Source organism: Thunnus maccoyii, chromosome 21, assembly GCF_910596095.1.
Source record: "Thunnus maccoyii chromosome 21, fThuMac1.1, whole genome shotgun sequence".
Lineage (NCBI taxonomy): Eukaryota > Metazoa > Chordata > Actinopteri > Scombriformes > Scombridae > Thunnus > Thunnus maccoyii.
The window spans coordinates 316,970-339,641 of NC_056553.1; the positions used below are offsets into that span (position 1 = coordinate 316,970).

Sequence of the window (22,672 nt, forward strand, 5' to 3'; positions counted from 1 at the left end):
TGTCTGGCAGGGCCAGCTAAGCCTAGGTGGCGTCTTACACCTAGACACCATGGGTGTGTACATAGTGTATATTTGTAAATAGTTCCTTTATTTGAGCGCATGGGTGACTGGTGGGGGTGACATCTAATTCAAACTCAACTGCCATTTCAGGGTCCTGCAGCTGAGTCTTCTTGGCTTCCTGTGTGTCTCACAGAGTCCCTGTGCATGTGGAATATGTAGGGTGGAGAGATGTGGAGAGATAGTCTTGACATGGTAGAGAATGGAAGGTCACATTATAACCCAGGCTCTCTGAATGAAGTGACTATCTCTCCAGCTAAAAAATGCTCCGAAAAGCGTTCCAATCAAGGTTAACCGGAGAGGCCACGCATGCGTGGTGCTCATATAACCACAGGTTGTAAATCAGTGTGTGGCCACCACAGGTGATGTGTCTTAAGGAGTAATCCATGTCAGCTTCCCCTGTGGGGATCAGTCCCAGTACATATGGAATGGGTGGATAGTCTCTCCACTGAGACAACCTGGGTTACAGTATACCTTCCGATGTCTGGTGGAGGTGTGTTATCTGCCGAAAGAGTGGTATCTGGTGGAGGTGTGGTACCTGGTGGGAGTGTGTTTCCTGGTGGAGGTGTGGTACCTGGTGGGAGTGTGTTTCCTGGTGGAGGTGTGGTACCTGGTGGAGGTGTATTATCTGGTGGAGGTGTGTTACCCGGTGGAGGTGTGGTATCTGGTGGAGGTGTGGTATCTGGTGGAGGTGTGATACCTGGTGGAGGTGTGGTACCTGGTGGAGGAGTGGTATCTGGTGGAGGTGTATTACCTGGCGGAGGTGTGGTATCTGGTGGAGGTGTATTACCTGGCGGAGGTGTGGTATCTGGTGGAGGTGTATTACCTGGCGGAGGTGCGGTACCTGCTGGAGGTGTGTTATCTGGTGGAGGTGTGGTACCTGGCGGAGGTGTGGTATCTGGTGGAGGTGTATTACCTGGCGGAGGTGCGGTACCTGCTGGAGGTGTGTTATCTGGTGGAGGTGTGGTACCTGGCGGAGGTGTGGTATCTGGTGGAGGTGTATTACCTGGCGGAGGTGTGGTATCTGGTGGAGGTGTATTACCTGGCGGAGGTGCGGTATCTGGTGGAGGTGTGTTATCTGGTGGAGGTGTGGTACCTGGCGGAGGTGTGGTATCTGGTGGAGGTGTATTACCTGGCGGAGGTGTGGTATCTGGTGGAGGTGTATTACCTGGCGGAGGTGTGGTATCTGGTGGAGGTGTGGTATCTGGTGGAGGTGCGGTACCTGGTGGGAGTGTATTACCTGGCGGAGGTGTGGTATCTGGTGGAGGTGTATTACCTGGTGGAGGTGTGGTATCTGGTGGAGGTGTGGTATCTGGTGGGAGTGTGTTACCTGGTGGAGGTGTGTTATCTGGTGGAGGTGTATTACCTGGCAGAGGTGTGGTTGGGAGGCCACGCCTCCTGCAGGGAGGGCAGCTGGTAGCAGTAGAGGAGGAGGAAGTGGGAAGCGGAGTAGAGCAGTGACATCACAGACACACACTTGAAGATGAGGGGCGGGACCTGACCTGACCACGCCCACCAGGTACACAACACCTGGAAACAGAGCAGGTAGGGGAGGGAAGAGAGCGACGGGAACATGATCCCTGCAGGAGGAAAGGAAAAAGATCCATTTCTGTCATAGAACATCGTCTCTACTGGTTTTTACTGGTTACTACTGGTTACTATCAGTTTCAACTGGTTTCTACTGGTTACTGTTGGTTACTACTGGTTCCTCGTTACCTGTGAGTCCCAGTAGAACTGTCAGCAGAATTTTCCCTCCTGTCGTCGTCATGTTTCCCATCATCTTCCTGCTTTTACAAACCAGTAACTCCAGTTCAACCAGAAGCCTGTTTCTGCTGCCTCCCTCCTCCTCTTCCTCCTCCTCCTCCTCCTCCTCGTCCTCCTCCTCGTCCTCCTGCTGTCCGAGCACAGAGTCCTCCTCAAACATCACCTCCTCCTGCTGCTCCTGCTGAGGCTGAAACACACCAGACTGCCCTCATATCAGATTCTCTGCAGATTTATCTCCAGTGAGACAAACTGGTTTAAACGTTCAGAGTTTCTACTCCTGAAGCAGCTTCAGAGCTCCTCATCATCGGCTGTCTGTGGTGATGAAGATGATGCTGAAAACAAGCTGCTGCATTAAAGTGTAAATGTTGTCAGTGACTGATTTATCTGCTGCTGGAGGCCGACGTTACTCTGAAGATCACATTCAGCTGAAATGTAGCTTCATCATTCTGTCATCATGTCTGTATGAGAGCTGCTGTATGTAGCGTGTGGAAAACAACACACACACAGCAAAAGATTTCCCATCAGGACAGTTTCAGCCTGAAGAGACAAAGATGTTTTTTATTTTCTTATTTTCTAATTGAAATATCATCACTCATTTTACATCAAACATCACTTCACAAACAACATCAGTGTTCACGATAAAAGACTTAAAATGAACAAAAACATTCAAACGTGCAGTTTTTGGTTCCTCCTGCAGCTTCTTCAGAAGCTCCTGAGGAGTCACTCTGCTGTCTTTTCTGAGAGTCTTCAAGCTTTTAGGAAACAAAACTAGAGCTGAAGAAGCTTCAGAAGATGGATTTTTATGATCATGTTAACGAGGCTTTACAGTGAAGTGATGAAGAGCAATGAAGAGGAGGGAGGTCTGCTCTCATGTTAACAAACAGACTCTGACAAATAAACGGATTGAACTTGAAACCTAATCATTATAGCCTGAGTGTGTGTGTGTGTGTGTGTGTGTGTGTCCTGCTGCAGTCACATAATGAGGTTACTCTTAATAAATAGCTTACTGAGTTACACACTAATAGACAGAAAACCTCGTTAAGAAACAAGAGGAGACGACTTAACAAGGTTACAACTGCTTCATTAGTGTGTGTGTGTGTGTGTGTGTGTGTGTGTGTGTTACCTGTGTGTGTGTGTTGGCGCTCAGCCTCATGCTCAGTCTCCAGGTCAGCAGGCCGACGAGCAGCACGGCGATATCTGGAAGCACCTGTCTCACTGCTGAGCCCGCATCACTTCCTGTCAGACTGACACAGCAGCTTTAAATGAACTGATGATGTCACTGATGATGTCACACTGTTACGTCTGAACCTTTGGTTGAATAATGTGTTGAATGCTTTCACTTTGTCTGTTTCAGCCTCTGTTCAGAGAAAAAACACGTCGACACTCTGCCTGATGTTTAAAACCTCCTATTTATTTATTATTTACATATTTATCATCTTATTTATCTTGTTTTATTTTGCTGTGTTTAATGCAGGGACATATATACAGATATAAGTAGGAATATATGCTTTGTTGTTTTGTGTTTGTTTGTTTTTCTAATTATTATTATTATTATTATTATTATTTTATTTTTCTCTTGGCTCGTAATGGACTGTGATATAAATCTGGACAAAACCTTTATTCCAAATAAACAGACAGACAGACGTCTGTTGATGTTCAGTCTGCGAGTGTGAAACTCAGATTTATTCTTTTATAATCAGCTGTTTGTTCTGCAGAGAAACTGAGACGTAAAGTCGTTTAGTGAAAGTCTGTCTGTCGCTGAGACGGAGACACGAGTTCATGAATTTACCCGACGTTTGATTAAAGAGCCACACAAGTCCTGCTGAACGCATGAGTGTGTGTGTGTGTGTGTGTGTGTGTGTGTGTGTGTGTGTGTGTGTGTCTCAGCAGTAGGAGGTTCAGACAGTAGTCTCTCTGTCTGGACTGCATGGCTCTGTAAACACCTACGTACACACACACACACACACACACACTCTCTCTCACACACACAGTAAAACACATGCCTGCAGTTTCACTTTGATGTGACTCAGTAAAGTTTTAACTGGGAACAGACTGTGTGTGTGTGTGTGTGTGTGTGTGTGTGTGTGTGTGTGTGTGTGTGTGTTCAATCATTCTTACCTCACCAGGCCAAGCTGACCGAGAGCTTTCTGCCACGACGTACCTGCAGACAGACAGGTGAACAGACAGACAGATGAGCGGACAGACAGGTGAGCAGACAGACAGGTGAGCAGACAGACAGGTGAACAGACAGACTGATGAGCAGACAGACAGGTGAGCGGTGTAAAAGAAAACTGAATCACAGGTTATCATTTGATGTATTTCTTCAATATATCATACATGTTTCAGACAGTGTTTAAGTTCAGTTTAGTGTTAGTTAGTGTTTCACACATGTTCTAAATTCCTCTGTGCTATATATATTCTAAACTTAGTTCTTTGCTGTGTAAGATGAGGCAGTTGTGTGTTTAACAGTTAAGTCTATTCTGTTATACCCTTACCTGAGCCAGTGATAAGATAAACTGTAGTTATGTAGATGTTTATGTGTAAAACTGATAAGCTTTAGAGGATAGTGTGGTTTGTCCTTAATTTAATATAGCAGGGATGTTATTTTGTGATGCTACTTGGTGCATGCTTATGTACTATCATATATGGTCGTAAAGAAAGACTGTTCCTAGGTTAGCTGAACTTCTGACCTATGTTTCTATCTGAGGGTTGGTTGCTGACCTGTAAGGTTAGTAAGCAGATGTCATAAATTCTGTACAAGTAGTATTTAAGGGACTGGTTAAGTGCCAACCTTTCAGACAAAGAAAAGATAGCTAGGTGGTACGTATCTTTGTCTCCAGAACTATGATGCATTATACTTCTGATTGTATTATTTGATTACACTATTTCATAACCTGACAATGCTCTCTTGTGTGTTTATTGAGTGATCAGCAATTTCCCATTACATTTGGGGGCTCGTCCGGGATACTAACCTGCCGACCTTTTCTCGTAAGACTGACGGACTCCACGATCGGGACAGTCCTAGGAGACTGAGGAACCTCGACGCCCAGTAAGAAAGGGTTTTTTCGGGACGCCTGACGTCTTCCTTTCGAGAAACGGGACGGCAGTAAGTTGAAAGAACCACTTTTATGGGGACTTGTATTGGCAACTGTTGATCTGATTATGTGGAAATTGCATTTGTTTGTTGCTTTTAAATTCTAAATTGGTGGGTTTGACTATGCATTGTTGGTTGTTGAAATAATGGAGTCATAAGGTTGGTTTTGGGGTTGGAGTCCCCTGTGTGCACTGTAAAAAAGGCAGGGTTAGAGTCCGCTGCCAGGGTCCCTTTCAAGGTTAGAGTCCTTGATAAAAGCTAATAGGGGTTAGAGTCCCCAAGGCTAAAAGTGCGAGGTAAGATCGGGAACAACAAACGTGAGCCTGCGTACAATACGAGGTGAGATCAGAGTTCCATCAATATGTGAGCCTGCGTAACTAAAAGCCAGATAAATAAAGGGGTTAGAGTCCCCAAAAAGGCCTAAATTACGAGGTGAGATCAGAGTTCTATCAATATGTGAGCCTGCGTAAATTGTTAAGAAGCGCTTAGTACGGTTAGAGTCCGTGCTGTACAGTACTGTTTTTTTTTGTTTGAGTTACTGCATTTCCCTGTGTGGTTATGTGTCGGCGGCTTCTGTCTGCTTGATGTCTGGGTGTAGACCAGTTCAGGAAATTTTTCCCCACATAAATGCTAACAATTAGTTGTTGAACTCACGAGGAAAAAAGAAAGGAGAAAAAAAAAAACAAAAAAAAAAACACAAGATAAATAAATAGAATAAATAAATAAAGACGAAAAGTGAGTTATGCTGAATGCATAGAATAAATGAAAATAGTTCAACGTGGACTGTTTTGTATGAGTAATTAATGATGCCTGTCCACCTTTTTGGTGATTTACATCGCATGCATTATCAATCTCTTGATGAGCAAGGTCGAATTTTCCTTTCTCCTATTGAAATTATTGAACGCACTGCACAGTTGGTGTGGCGTATTTTTTTAAGTTCTTTTCAACAAGGAAAGGACAAAAAGAAGTGTGAGAAATAGTAATTTGTCTGATTAGGTTAGTGGTCAGACTAGGGAATCAGACAGCTGGTACATATTTTGTCTCCTCTGTTTCTACAGCAGACAGTTAGTCTGTGGGAGATATTTTTGTCACACATTCATTCAGTCCCTGAGTGCATGTCAGTAGGTGAAGAAAAGGGATAGTTTTTTTTTTTGAAGGTTTCTTTCCTTTTTCTTTTTTCTTTCTCTTTTTGAAAAAGTTAATATAAGATTCATTAGAAGGTGTTTATTTAAATATCTTAACATAGTATTATATAATTGGAACAGAATCGCCATGGGTGCCATTAACAGCAATCAGAAAAACCTTCAAAGTCCAGCAAAAGAAATGTTTGATAAGTATGGCTCTGTTGCCGTACAATTTTTGCCAAAGTGGCATAAGAATTCAGGATTTCCTCAATATGGGAGTCTACAACATGCTTCTCTTAGGAATCTGAGAAAAAAAATAGCAAAGAGATTTGAGGATAAAATTAAGAAAGCTAAAGTACGAGCTGCTAAGAAGGTTAATGATAGATGGACAAAACAAATTGAAAGTTTGAAATTGTGGGAAAAAGAAGCAGACAATAGAGAAAGAACTGAAAAAATGTGTAAAAGTGTTAGAACATTTGTTTCCTTGTGTGTGGATGACACATACAACAAATTGGCACAAATGACGCCAAAAGCCCTTGTTGAAGAAATAACGAGTACAACTTATTACACAGTGCCATTTTGTGATCATGTAGCAGATTTTGACTCGCGGTGGCCACGAAGTGGTTCTTTTGAGAAGTCTCAGATATTGTTGTTGCATGAGTTAACAGCTCCACCCAGTCCTTTAGGCCCTTCTGATTGGGATTATGGGTATATGATAGAATGTGTTGGGGTATGGGATGCCATCAGTCGAAAGATTTGTCACACGAAGCAGATAATTGGCAGTCGTCCTAAAATAACACCGTCCTCTACTACTATGGTCAGTGTTCATAAGGTGGATGATTTGTTGGACTGTCCAGCAAGAAGTCCTCCTCCACAGTTGGGAGATGTGGCTCCTCCCAGTGAGCAACAATATCACCCACAGCTGGGAGAAGGAGCTGTAGGAGGAGCTGTAGGAGAGGTATTTATAGAATCAGAGGAAAGTAAAGGAGCTGCTGTAGTGTCACCTATCAGCCGTCCCCCTCCACCATATGCTGGGTTGCTGGAGCAAGCCATGAAACCACCAACACTAACACCTCAGAGAACACCACGTCTTTGTGCTGCTGAATGGTTGACTCCAATGGTGGTGAGGAGAAAAACAAGTTTCAATCCAGGTGGCTTAGCTATGACAAGGTCAGGAACTGTTTATCAGCCCACAATGTCAGCTTCAACATTGGATCTTCCGTCTGCTGCTCCAGAGGAGGGAGCATGTGGAGGTGCTTTTGGAGACACATTTCTTGGCCCAATGATAGAATGCCCTAATGGAGCTGGGGGTGTACAGCATGTTTATAGACCATGGAAGATAACAGAATTGCAGGCTATCATTGACAAACTCCCAGACCCTAAGAATAATGGAAAAGTCTTTGCAGACGCTTTGGCAAAGATGGTAATACAGTGTAAACCCACTGCTGCTGAATTGGAGCACGTTTGTGCTACTAAGATGGGTCTTGCCTGGGGAGAAGTTAAGCCTGCTAATTGGGATCCAGCTGCCCCATGGACTGTTGCAAATGGCGCCCCTTATCAAACGCAGCTGGCAGCTTTGTGTCAAGCATTGGTGACACAATTTAAACCAGTCATAAATATGACAACTGTAAATGCATGTGTGCAAAAACCAGAAGAATCATTTGATGATTATTTCTTCAGAAAGCTCCAAGTTTTTAACACACATAGTGGAAATGAACAACCAGCTAACACTGTCGATGATACTGTGTGGGAAAGACAGTTTGTACAGGCCTTGGTGGATGGTCTGTCTCCGGAAGTGAGAGCTATTTTCGTCAGACACTGTGTGGCATGGCAAACTGCCAGATTGAATGACATTAAAAGATATTGCATACATGCTGAGACTGTTCTTCAGGATGAAAGAAACCAGCAAAAGAAGAAATCTAAAGTAGTGGCTGAAAGATTGCAGATGGTTCAGATGGCTTATTATGCTCCACCTGTAAGAGGCAGAGGTCGAGGACGAGGAAGAGGTAGAGGCTTCTCCTTTAACAATAGAGATGGAAGCGAGGCCTGTTGGAAGTGTGGCCAAATGGGCCACTGGGCCAGAGACTGTCCTGTTGCAATGTCGGAGGAATGGGATGGTGGACAAGGAGTGGCACGTCCTCCACCTGGCAATGTGTCTGTGAATAGACCATTTGGAAGAAGGAATCAACTATCACAGAGAACATGACTGTCTGAGCAAGTCTCGAATCCTTCTATTATTCAGGAGAAGGAGAGTGAAAAACCTCAAATAAATAATTCTGAAAACTCTGATCTATTTTACCTTTCTCTTTGCTTCAAGTCTAAAGAACTTCCAATGTTTAAAATCACAGTCCACGGCACCACCTATGAAATGCTGGCTGACACAGGAGCTACTGAATCAACATTAAGATCGGCAACAGAAGCTTTCCATTTGTCTCAAAAAATTAAGACTTGCATTGGAGTCTCCGGAACACCTATAAAGTGTAAGGTGACCAAACTGTGTCCAGTAGAATGTGAGGAATTTGGTGTTTCAAAAATACAGCATTCATTTGTCATTGTCCCAGAGTGTCCGGTGAATTTGGCAGGAAGAGATTTGTTATGTGCTTTGGGCTTGACTATTGAGTGCACAGAAAAAGGTTTAGTGTTGAAAAAATCTGATCATTGTGACGAAACTTTGGCTGTTATGGTGTGTCACTCCCCAGCTGTTGAGTATTGTTGGAGCATAGACCCTTCTTCAGTTGCGCAGGAATTGCATGATTTTGTTAAGACTCATAGTGATGAAATGTTTTTTAGACAGGATTTATGCAGCTATAAGTGTGTGTCACATGTAACATATGAAGGTGTAGATGAACAGTTTAAGGAAGAGTGGAACAGACAAATACAAGAGGAAAGGTTGCATGGTAATGGTATTGTGGTCACAGAGGATTTTGTTGTTTTGCTTGTTGATCTAAATGAAATGCAGAGGAAAGTGTTTCGGAAGATTGGTGTCCCTTATGTTGTTTTGGCCAGTTCGCCAGCGCTTTCAGATTATGATGTAGGGATGGTATTACAAGGCATGGATGTGTCCTGTTGTGACACTAAGTTAGCTACAGGCCAGAAGGTGAACTGTGAAAAGGGAGTCATTCTCCATCCTTTCCACTGTACATTTAGCGCCCACAGGACAATTCAATTGGCTGATCAGTTTCCCCTTGTGGTCCATAATTTTGTGATGGACAGTTTTGAGTCTAAAGAAAACCATCCAGCATTGGAAGGTGTTCCTAAACAATTGTGGGCAACACATAAATATGATGTGGGTCTGATCAAGGATGCCACTCCATTAGTAGTGGTTCCTAAATCAGATTACAGGCCTAATAAGCGACAATATCCTCTGAGGCCCGATGCAGAAGAAGGTATGACTCCTATTATTGAGCAACTCTTGAACGATAAAATTATTGTTCCAGCTCCAACTTCTCCATGTAATACCCCACTCCTTCCAATAAAGAAAGCTGATGGCAAATCCTGGCGACCTGTTCATGATCTGCGTGCTGTGAATGAGGCTGTGTTTGCCCGTGCAGCAGTTGTACCCAATCCAGCTACAATCTTGTCTTCAGTACCTGGTAATGCAAAATGGTTCACTGTGATAGATTTGGCAAATGCTTTCTTTAGCATTCCAGTTGATCTGGCTTCACAATATTGGTTTGCTTTTACTTTTAAAGGTAAAAAATATACTTGGACCAGAGTTCCTCAAGGATTTGCAGAATCACCAACAGTTTATTCAGCTGCATTGCAGGAAAATTTAGCAGGTTTTGTATTTCCCAAGGGAAGTACTTTAATTCAGTATGTAGATGATTTGCTTGTGTGTTCGATATCTGAGGAAAACTGCATCGCGGATACAAACGCCCTTTTAAAATATTTAGCTTTGCAGGGACATAAAGCGTCGCTAGAAAAACTCCAGTTGGTAAAACAAGAAGTGCACTATTTGGGACATGAGATCTCACAAAATAAACGAACAATTGGCAAAGACAGAATTCAAGCGGTACTGTCAATGCCTAAACCAATGACGAAGAAACAGGTGCTATCCTTTTTGGGATGTACAGGCTACTGTAGACAGTGGATCTGTGATTATGCTAAAATAGTTCAACCACTTTCAGACATGGCGCATGCGACTGGACTGACTGCACATGACTTAGTGACTTGGACTCCTGAAGCTACTAACTCTTTTGTAAAACTGAAGGAAGCCTTGGCTTCTGCTCCAGCCTTAGGCATTCCTGATTTGTCAAGGGATTTCACTTTGGCAGTGGATGAGAAGAAAGGGTTTTATAGTGCTGTTTTGCTTCAGAAGCATGGTGATAAACTTAAGCCAGTTGCTTATTATTCTCAAAGGCTTCCATCTGTTGTGAGAGGGCTTCCTCCTTGTTCTAGAGCAGTGGCTGCGGCTGCAGCGGCTGTGACAGCTTCCTCTTCTTTAGTGGCTTACAGATCTTTGACTGTTTTGGTTCCACACGCTGTGGCTACTATTCTTCTTCAAGCTAAGACGGCTCATTTTACCCCAGCTTCTACCCTCCATTATTATAACATTTTGAGTCTTCCACATGTCACCTTGCAAAGGTGTAATGTCTTGAATCCAGCCACCCTTCTTCCTATTGAGGAGGATGGGGAAGCTCACGACTGTCTGGCAGTTATTGCTGAAACAGTAACTCCTAGACAAGATCTTTCTGTTGAACCTCTTCTTAATCCTGACCTGATTTATTATGTGGATGGATCAGCTAGAAGGTTGGAAGGAATAGGGGCTGTTGGTTATGCCATTGTTACTGATCATGAAGTGGTGGAATCAGCAAGACTTCCAGCTCATCTTTCTGCTCAGGCTGCTGAGCTTTTCGCTTTAACAAGGGCATGCATTCTTGCATCTGGAAAATCTGTTACTATCTATACTGACAGCAGGTATGCTTTTGGAGTAGTACATGATTTTGGGACTTTGTGGAAGAATAGAGGATTCCTTACGTCACAGGGTACCCCGATTCAACATCATCAACTTGTTGGCAATCTTCTTGAGGCTATCTTGCTTCCGTCTCAGATAGCTGTTTGTAAGTGCCAAGCACATGTTAGGATTGGAGATGCTGTTTCTAAAGGAAATTCTCTTGCTGATTCTGCTGCTAAGTCTGCTGCGGTTTCATCTGAAATGCATTCGCTTCAAATGTACCTTGCTTTTCCAGCGGCTCAGACCCCTTTTGATCCACACATGTCCCTTAAAGACATCCAATCAATGGCCAGTGCAGCAGAAAAGACTGCGTGGAGGAAACATGGTCGTTGTGATTCAAAGGGCGTCTGGAGGGGTCCACAAGATAAACCTTGCTTGCCTAAGCAACTTTTCCCCTACATGGCGAAGCTCTCCCATGGACCGGATCATGTTTCAAAGGGTGGTATGACTGAATTCATTGCACAAAATTGGGACTCCATTGGCTTTAGCACCGTAGCAGAAAACTTTTGCAAAAGATGCCTGGTGTGTGCTCAACATAACATAGGTAAGTCGCACAACACGACACAATCAGCATTTCCTATTCCTGATAGTCCGTTTCAACATCTCATGATGGATTTCATTGAATTAACTCCAGCTAGAGGATATAAGTATTGTCTGGTTGTTGTAGATATGTTCTCCAAGTGGATAGAAGCTTTTCCCTGTAAGCAGGCAGATGCAAAATCTACTGCTAAACATTTGTTGCAGGAAATTATTCCACGATGGGGGATTCCGGAAAAATTGTCATCGGATAATGGCTCTCATTTTGTTAATAATACAATCTCATACCTGGCGGAAAAAACAGGTATTGATTTAAGACAGCATTGTGCTTACCATCCACAGAGTGGGGGTGCTGTTGAGAGAGCTAATGGAGTGTTGAAAAACAAGCTCACGAAAATGATGGAAGAAACGCAGTTAGATTGGGTTTCTTGTCTCCCCCTGGTGTTAATGTATATGAGGGGAAGGCATCACTCTACTACAGGTTTCTCTCCACATGAAGTTTTGACAGGAAGAGTTATGCCTATAGGCCAAAATCTGTATAAGGGAACACACACAGATCAAATTCTTGTAGATGAGGCTATAGTGGCCTACTGTAAGAAGTTAACTCAAGTAATGAGTTCAATTTCTGTTCAGGTGAAAGCAGCTCTTCCATCGCCTCTGAGGGAAGGAGAAACAACCCATCCTTTCCAGCCAGGAGATTGGGTTTTGGTGAAGGATCTGAGGAGACGACATTGGCATTCTCCGCGGTGGAGAGGTCCATACCAGGTCCTGCTTACTACACCAACGGCAGTAAAAGTCAAGGAGAGGACAACTTGGATCCATGCGTCCCACTGTAAGAGGGCACCAATACCGTGAGATGCCCAAATTCAAGGTTGTGGGATTGCTTATGCTGGTGCATTTGCTACCATCTGTTGGAGGCTTAATGACATTAAATGCAACCCTGGAAGAGCACATTGCAGACTTAGTGGAAACAACGCAGACTCAAGATGTCTCATCAGCGGGAATTCATGGAAAGGCAAAGAGGCAAACTCTGCTGGAACCAATACAGACTGATGATGTAAATGAGCTAGATGATAATTACCTACAGCCATTGGGTGAGAAGGGTAATACATGGTATGAAATGATGGCCTATATGGTAAAGCACACATATCCAGATAGGAGAGGAATGATAGCTGTGGTTACGCCTCCTTGTAATAGCATAGACATGTGTTTAAGTCCTGTTGGAAGACCACTGAGGAAAGATGAGATGAAGGGTGTTTCTTGTGAGTATGAGCAGCAAATTGGGAAGCAGTACTTTCAGAGTTCGTTCGATGTTGAGTGTGATAGTAAGTATGGCAAAATTATTCCGATTCATAGTGCTACAGATCTTAGGAGTAGACCGGAGCCTGTTGGTCAGGTTCGGGTGTTAGAAAAGCCACCCTATTGTTTTTGTTACCAGGATGGGAATCCTCCATATGCATCTGGACAGGATATGATTGAAACAGTGTTCATGGGTGTGGCAGAATGTAAGGAGTATGGAGGGAGGTATCCTGGTGTGTATAAGTTTCATGGAAATGGAAAAACTGTAGTAATACAAGAGGGTCCTACTATTGGATATTCAGCCACAGGTGCTTTGATAGATCTTGTTTTTATGTGTGGGGGTCAAAATTATTATTATTATTTGCCTAGGTTTTGGTCAGGATGCTGTTACTATGTTCATTTGACAGTACCAGTAAATTTAATTCAGATGACAAGACAATGGGAAAATACTTCTTCGGCTGAAGCAAGTGAGTTAAATAGTACACATGTTAGAAAGCCTAGATCACTTCCTACAGAGCTTACAGATATAACAGCCTTTGGTCAGCAAGCAGCTTTTGGTCAACAAGTTTCTTGGTATGATAAGTTTATGAGTTTCTTCTTTCCACAAATAGCAGTAACTGCTATGTCTTTGCATGTAGATAGATTATCTTATACTATGTGGGGGTTTGCAAATGCAACAATGAAAGGGTTTTCACTCATAAAGGATACTTTAAAGTCTCATAGATTGACCTTGTTGAAACATCAACAAGCTTTGGATTTTTTATTAGCTAAAACTGGAGGTTTGTGTGCGACTCTAAATTTGACTGGTGGTTCTTGTATGACTTTGATTCCGGATGTTACGGATAATTTGACAGATGTTATCACTGTTTTAGGCCGTTTTCAGTCTTCTTTGTATTCTAAACCTAGAATTGAGAATCCTTATCGCAGTTGGTTGGTTAATATCTTTGGATCATGGGGAGCAGGTATATTACAGTTACTTTTGCCAGTTGTTGGAGTAATATTGTTGTTTTTTGTAATGATTATGTGCGCTTTGAGTTGTGTTAAAGTTATGATTCACAAGGTGGTTAACACCTCATTGACTGCTGTAGCAATACAGTCTGATATGAAAAGACCTTTGTCTAATACGTTATTGGACACCCACTCGTATCTAATGGCTGAGGGTAATTGTAGGGATATTGGTGACGAAGACTACCTTCAGCAACTTCAACTTGACTTGGATGATTTCGAGGATGCATAAGCATGCAGCGCTGGCCCTTTGAATGAGCTGCAAGAGCTATAAGGGTGAAGAGGACGTGAGAAGACTTTTATCCGTATTGATATTCTGTGTAGGCCTATTTGTTATATTCTGATGTAGTAATAAGTGTGAAACTCATTATCTATTTTTGTTTGTTTAAATGTGTTTTAGTCATGTTGTTTAGTTTTTGAGTTTATTCTGAGCTCTGATATGTACGAAGGATTATCAAATGATAAAAGGAGGGAATGTAAAAGAAAACTGAATCACAGGTTATCATTTGATGTATTTCTTCAATATATCATACATGTTTCAGACAGTGTTTAAGTTCAGTTTAGTGTTAGTTAGTGTTTCACACATGTTCTAAATTCCTCTGTGCTATATATATTCTAAACTTAGTTCTTTGCTGTGTAAGATGAGGCAGTTGTGTGTTTAACAGTTAAGTCTATTCTGTTATACCCTTACCTGAGCCAGTGATAAGATAAACTGTAGTTATGTAGATGTTTATGTGTAAAACTGATAAGCTTTAGAGGATAGTGTGGTTTGTCCTTAATTTAATATAGCAGGGATGTTATTTTGTGATGCTACTTGGTGCATGCTTATGTACTATCATATATGGTCGTAAAGAAAGACTGTTCCTAGGTTAGCTGAACTTCTGACCTATGTTTCTATCTGAGGGTTGGTTGCTGACCTGTAAGGTTAGTAAGCAGATGTCATAAATTCTGTACAAGTAGTATTTAAGGGACTGGTTAAGTGCCAACCTTTCAGACAAAGAAAAGATAGCTAGGTGGTACGTATCTTTGTCTCCAGAACTATGATGCATTATACTTCTGATTGTATTATTTGATTACACTATTTCATAACCTGACAATGCTCTCTTGTGTGTTTATTGAGTGATCAGCAATTTCCCATTACAGCGGACAGACAGGTGAGCAGACAGACAGGTGAGCAGACAGACAGGTGAACAGACAGACAGATGAGCAGACAGACAGATGAGCAGACAGACAGGTGAGCAGACAGACAGGTGAGTCTTACAGTTGTACTCTGGCTGCAGGGTGGCGGTGGTCAGCTGGAAGAAGGACTGCAGTAACAGGAAGAGGAAACTGGACACACACACCGCCGTCACACATCGACTCGTGTTACCTAGGAGACAGGTAAACCAGCAGAGACAGGAAGTGATGTCAGTTTATTTAATAATTTGTGTTTGTGACATGAGCTGTAGTGTTTGCTGTCAGAAACATGCTATCATGGAAGACCCGCCCTGTGTAGCATTCAAGCGCTGTGATTGGCCAGGTATCCACGCTTATGCTATTTCCTACCTGTATGTTCAGCGGGTGTGTGGCGTTGATGGGAAACGTTCATTCTGAAGGACTACGAGTTAACAGTTTGAGTCAAGCATAGAGGCTGTATTATGTGTAGCTTGGAAACTATCATCATCAGTCATAGTTGACGTTGTTTGCAGTTCGAGGTGTCCAGTCAACAGTTTTACAGACGTCTCTTTTGCAACGGAGGTCTGAGGGGAAAATACTTTTTGGGCTGCAATACCGTGACTGACCACTGAGAAAAACTGGCTGCAAGGCTGAGCGGCGGCACCCTGTCCAGCTCTTATAATACATCCATGGGACGCTGTCACTGCCTGATCTGAGTAGCACATGCATGAGTGGATCCACCATCTTGGACAGCTACGTACAGCAACACCACTTACAAAAACTGTGGAAAAATTGAAATTTGCTCATCTTTAACTCTTAATTGTCTGGTCTGTATCTCTGTTTATTTAATTAAACTATGAAAATAACAAACCAAGTACAATTCTGTACTGCAGTTGAATATTGAGGAAAATGTTAGTGGTAATAAAAGTAAATATTACTCTACTTTATACAAAACCAAGTTCAATGGGGATGCTATGTCAGCATTATTTGAACAGTGTAAATTCAATTATCCAGGAGGAAAATTTAATGTGTGATTCTCCAGTTACTACAGAAGAAGTTATAGATGCCATAAATTAAATAATAAGTCACCTGGGAATGATGGATGAAGGTTGTCCAGTCTCTGTTTACCTCTTCCTCATTGTTGCACAAGTTTTTTGTCACTATATAAAATCGAGTATCTTAGAAGTGTCTCTATTGCTGGTAGAAATACTATATTAAGCCAACTGGCAGATGACAGCTTTATTCTTTATTCTTCTTCAGGTACAACCTGCGATCAAAACTGATTATTTTCAACAGCTTCTTACTGAAGGCATTTCTAGGCTTGTTTATGTTGCATCTTCTTTATTTCTTGATGACAAAAAATTGACCAATTGCTGTTTGAATTGTACATACTACATTAAAAATCTATATTTATCAATTCTTGCAAAAAATGGGTGGTCTTGACTTTTTGGACTCATACACCTTGAATAACACGTTTAGGATTAACCGGTTAAAGCGCTTTTTTGAAAAATGACTCCTCCATGTGGAACTTCATTCCCACATTTGTTGGAGGACTCCCTTTCCTATTGGTATGCAATTTTAAAACAAATGAAATTACCAGTTAAACTGTCAAATCTTCATAACCAGGCTTTATTGGTATTACTGTTATTGTGTATTGTCCAAAATTTGGACAAGTTGTACTTTGAATTGAATTGAACTGAAAACAAAAAAGCTATACTCATTAGCAAATGTAATCATAATAATGATTAAACTTAACAAACTCTAACACGTTAGAAACACATCAGAATCATTTCAGAAACATGTCAGAAACATGTCAGAAACACGCCAGAAACATGTCAGAAACACGCCAGAAACACGTCAGAATCATGTCAGAAACACGTCAGAAACACGTTAGAAACACATCAGAATCATTTCAGAAACACATCAGAAACACGTCAGAATCATTTCAGAAACACGTCAGAAACACGTCAGAAACACATCAGAATCATTTCAGAAACACGTCAGAAACATATCAGAAACACGTCAGAATCATTTCAGAAACATGTCAGAAACATGTCAGAAACACGCCAGAAACACGCCACAAACACGTCAGAATCATTTCAGAAACACGTCAGAAACACATCAGAATCATTTCAGAAACATGTCAGAAACATGTCAGAAACACATCAGAATCATTTCAGAAACATGTCAGAAACATGTCAGAAACACGCCAGAAACACGCCAAAAACACGTCAGAATCATTTCAGAAACACGTCAGAATCATTTCAGAAACACGTCAGAAACATATCAGAAACACGTCAGAATCATTTCAGAAACACATCAGAAACACGTCAGAATCATTTCAGAAACACGTCAGAAACACGTCAGTAACACGTCAGAAACACGTCAGAAACACGTCAAAAACACGTCAGGAACACGTCAGAAACACGCAAGAATCATTTCAGAAACACGTCATAAGCACGTCAGAAACACATCAGAAACACGCCAGAAACACATCAGAAACACGCCAGACACACGTCAGAAACATGTCAAGAAACACGCCAGAATCATTTCAGAAACACATCAGAAACACATCAGAATCATTTCAGAAACACATCAGAATCATTTCAGAAACACATCAGAAACACATCAGAATCATTTCAGAAACACGTCAGAAACACGTCAAAAACACGCCAGAGACACGTCAGGAACACGTCAGAAATACGCAAGAATCATTTCAGAAACACGTCAGAAGCACGTCAGAAACACGTCAGAAACACATCAGAAACACGCCAGAAACACATCAGAAACACGCCAGAAACACATCAGAAACACGCCAGACACACGTCAGAAACATGTCAAGAAACACGCCAGAATCATTTCAGAAACACATCAGAAACACGTCAGAATCATTCAGAAACACATCAGAAACATGTCAGAAACATGTCAGAAACACGTCAGAAACACGTCAGAATCATTTCAGAAACACGTCAGAAACATGTCAGCAACACGTCAGTAACACGTCAGAAACACGTCAGAAACACGTCAGAAACACGCCAGAAACACGTCAGAAACACGTCAGTAACATGTCAGAAACACGTCAAAAACACGTCAGTAACACGTCAGGAACACATCAGAAACACGTCAGAAACACGTCAGTAACACATCAGAAACACGTCAAAAACACGCCAGAGACACGTCAGGAACACGTCAGAAACACGCAAGAATCATTTCAGAAACACATCAGAAACACGCCAGAGACACGTCAGAAACCTGTCAAGAAACACATCAGAAACACGCCAGAAACACATCAGAAACACGCCAGACACACGTCAGAAACATGTCAAGAAACACGCCAGAATCATGTCAGAAACACATCAGAAACACGTCAGAATCATTTCAGAAACATGTCAGAAACACGTCAGAAACATGTCAGAAACACATCAGAAACACGTCAGAATCATTCAGAAACACGTCAGAAACACGTCAGAAGCACGTCAGAAACACATCAGAAGCACGTCAGAAACACATCAGAAACACGCCAGAAACACATCAGAAACACGCCAGAGACACGTCAGAAACCTGTCAAGAAACACGCCAGAATCATTTCAGAAACACGTCAGAAACACGTCAGAAACATGTCAGAAACACATCAGAAACACGTCAGAATCATTCAGAAACACGTCAGAAACATGTCAGAAACACATCAGAAACACGTCAGAATCATTCAGAAACACGTCAGAAACACGTCAGAAACATGTCAGAAACACGTCAGAAACACGTCAGAATCATTTCAGAAACACGTCAGAAACATCAGAAACACGTCAGAAACACGCCAGTAACACGCCAGTAACATGTCAGAAACACGTCAAAAACATCAGAAACACGTCAAAAACATGTCAGAAACACGTCAGAAACATGTCAGAAACATGTCAGAAACACGTCAGAAACACGTCAGAAACATGTCAGAAACACATCAGAATCATTTCAGAAACACGTCAGAATCATTTCAGAAACACATCAGAAACACGTCAGAATCATTTCAGAAACACATCAGAAACACATCAGAATCATTTCAGAAACATGTCAGAAACATGTCAGAAACACGCCAGAAACATGTCAGAAACACGCCAGAAACACGCCACAAACACGTCAGAATCATTTCAGAAACACGTCAGAATCATTTCAGAAACACGTCAGAAACACGTCAGAAACATATCAGAAACACGTCAGAATCATTTCAGAAACACGTCAGTAACACGTCAGAAACACGTCAAAAACACGTCAGGAACACGTCAGAAACACGCAAGAATCATTTCAGAAACACGTCATAAGCACGTCAGAAACACATCAGAAACACGCCAGAAACACATCACAAACATGCCAGACACACGTCAGAAACATGTCAAGAAACACGCCAGAATCATTTCAGAAACACATCAGAAACACATCAGAATCATTTCAGAAACACATCAGAATCATTTCAGAAACACATCAGAAACACATCAGAATCATTTCAGAAACACGTCAGAAACACGTCAAAAACATGCCAGAGACACGTCAGGAACACGTCAGAAATACGCAAGAATCATTTCAGAAACACGTCAGAAGCACGTCAGAAACACGTCAGAAACACATCAGAAACACGCCAGAAACACATCAGAAACACGCCAGACACACGTCAGAAACATGTCAAGAAACACGCCAGAATCATTTCAGAAACACATCAGAAACACGTCAGAATCATTCAGAAACACGTCAGAAACATGTCAGAAACATGTCAGAAACACGTCAGAAACACGTCAGAAACACGTCAGAATCATTTCAGAAACACGTCAGAAACAGGTCAGAAACACGTCAGTAACACGTCAGAAACACGTCAGAAACACGTCAGAAACACGTCAGTAACATGTCAGAAACACGTCAAAAACACGTCAGTAACACGTCAGAAACACATCAGAAACACATCAGAAACACGTCAGTAACACATCAGAAACACGTCAAAAACACGCCAGAGACACGTCAGGAACACGTCAGAAACACGCAAGAATCATTTCAGAAACACATCAGAAACACGCCAGAGACACGTCAGAAACCTGTCAAGAAACACATCAGAAACACGCCAGAAACACATCAGAAACACGCCAGACACACGTCAGAATCATGTCAAGAAACACGCCAGAATCATTTCAGAAACACGTCAGAAACACGTCAGAAACATGTCAGAAACACATCAGAAACACGTCAGAATCATTCAGAAACAAGTCAGAAACATGTCAGAAACACATCAGAAACACGTCAGAATCATTCAGAAACACGTCAGAAACACGTCAGAAACATGTCAGAAACACGTCAGAAACACGTCAGAAACATGTCAGAAACACATCAGAAACACGTCAGAATCATTTCAGAAACACGTCAGAAACACGTCAGAAACATGTCAGAAACACATCAGAAACACGTCAGAATCATTCAGAAACACGTCAGAAACACGTCAGAAGCACGTCAGAAACACGTCAGAAACATGTCAGAAACACATCAGAATCATTTCAGAAACACGTCAGAAACACGTCAGAATCATTTCAGAAACACATCAGAAACACGTCAGAATCATTTCAGAAACACATCAGAAACACATCAGAATCATTTCAGAAACATGTCAGAAACATGTCAGAAACACGCCAGAAACATGTCAGAAACACGCCAGAAACACGCCACAAACACGTCAGAATCATTTCAGAAACACGTCAGAATCATTTCAGAAACACGTCAGAAACACGTCAGAAACATATCAGAAACACGTCAGAATCATTTCAGAAACACGTCAGTAACACGTCAGAAACACGTCAAAAACACGTCAGGAACACGTCAGAAACACGCAAGAATCATTTCAGAAACACGTCATAAGCACGTCAGAAACACATCAGAAACACGCCAGAAACACATCACAAACATGCCAGACACACGTCAGAAACATGTCAAGAAACACGCCAGAATCATTTCAGAAACACATCAGAAACACATCAGAATCATTTCAGAAACACATCAGAATCATTTCAGAAACACATCAGAAACACATCAGAATCATTTCAGAAACACGTCAGAAACACGTCAAAAACACGCCAGAGACACGTCAGGAACACGTCAGAAATACGCAAGAATCATTTCAGAAACACGTCAGAAGCACGTCAGAAACACGTCAGAAACACATCAGAAACACGCCAGAAACACATCAGAAACACGCCAGACACACGTCAGAAACATGTCAAGAAACACGCCAGAATCATTTCAGAAACACATCAGAAACACGTCAGAATCATTCAGAAACACGTCAGAAACATGTCAGAAACATGTCAGAAACACGTCAGAAACACGTCAGAAACACGTCAGAATCATTTCAGAAACACGTCAGAAACAGGTCAGAAACACGTCAGTAACACGTCAGAAACACGTCAGAAACACGTCAGAAACACGTCAGTAACATGTCAGAAACACGTCAAAAACACGTCAGTAACACGTCAGAAACACATCAGAAACACGTCAGAAACACGTCAGTAACACATCAGAAACACGTCAAAAACACGCCAGAGACACGTCAGGAACACGTCAGAAACACGCAAGAATCATTTCAGAAACACATCAGAAACACGCCAGAGACACGTCAGAAACCTGTCAAGAAACACATCAGAAACACGCCAGAAACACATCAGAAACACGCCAGACACACGTCAGAATCATGTCAAGAAACACGCCAGAATCATTTCAGAAACACGTCAGAAACACGTCAGAAACATGTCAGAAACACATCAGAAACACGTCAGAATCATTCAGAAACAAGTCAGAAACATGTCAGAAACACATCAGAAACACGTCAGAATCATTCAGAAACACGTCAGAAACACGTCAGAAACATGTCAGAAACACGTCAGAAACACGTCAGAAACATGTCAGAAACACATCAGAAACACGTCAGAATCATTTCAGAAACACGTCAGAAACACGTCAGAAACATGTCAGAAACACATCAGAAACACGTCAGAATCATTCAGAAACACGTCAGAAACACGTCAGAAGCACGTCAGAAACACATCAGAAACACGCCAGAAACACATCAGAAACACGCCAGAGACACGTCAGAAACCTGTCAAGAAACACGCCAGAATCATTTCAGAAACACGTCAGAAACACGTCAGAAACATGTCAGAAACACATCAGAAACACGTCAGAATCATTCAGAAACACGTCAGAAACATGTCAGAAACACATCAGAAACATGTCAGAATCATTCAGAAACACGTCAGAAACACGTCAGAAACATGTCAGAAACACGTCAGAAACACGTCAGAATCATTTCAGAAACACGTCAGAAACACGTCAGAAACATGTCAGAAACACGTCAGAAACATCAGAAACACGTCAGAAACACGTCAGAAACACGCCAGTAACACGCCAGTAACATGTCAGAAACACGTCAAAAACATCAGAAACACGTCAAAAACATGTCAGAAACACGTCAGAAACACGCCAGAAACACATCAGAAACATGTCAGAGACACGTCAGAAACACGTCAGAAACATGTCAGAAACATGTCAGAGACACGTCAGTAACACGTCAGAAACACGTCAGAGTCATTTCAGAATTGTGTCAGAAACACGTCAGTAACACGTCAGTAACACGTCAGAAACACGTCAGAAACACGTCAG

General features: G+C 42.0%; 2 protein-coding genes across 2 annotated transcripts in view; one reads left to right on the forward strand and one right to left on the reverse strand.

The window, feature by feature from the left end:
* Nucleotides 1-22,672, reverse strand: part of LOC121887790 (piezo-type mechanosensitive ion channel component 2-like) — a 73,758-nt gene that overhangs the window by 44,201 nt on the left and 6,885 nt on the right. Inside the window, exons 3-7 of the mRNA XM_042398770.1 lie at nucleotides 15,096-15,203; nucleotides 3,940-3,982; nucleotides 2,945-3,065; nucleotides 1,774-2,023; nucleotides 1,424-1,637 (exon numbers count right to left, since the gene is read on the reverse strand). Of these exons, the coding sequence (XP_042254704.1) occupies nucleotides 1,424-1,637; nucleotides 1,774-2,023; nucleotides 2,945-3,065; nucleotides 3,940-3,982; nucleotides 15,096-15,203 (736 nt within the window). The remainder of the gene's footprint in view (nucleotides 1-1,423; nucleotides 1,638-1,773; nucleotides 2,024-2,944; nucleotides 3,066-3,939; nucleotides 3,983-15,095; nucleotides 15,204-22,672) is intronic.
* Nucleotides 6,910-12,371, forward strand: LOC121887791. Its single transcript, XM_042398772.1, has 2 exons — nucleotides 6,910-11,537; nucleotides 12,164-12,371. The coding sequence occupies exons 1-2, from the start codon at nucleotides 8,372-8,374 to the stop codon at nucleotides 12,364-12,366; spliced, it is 3,369 nt and encodes a 1,122-aa protein (XP_042254706.1). The 5' UTR covers nucleotides 6,910-8,371; the 3' UTR covers nucleotides 12,367-12,371.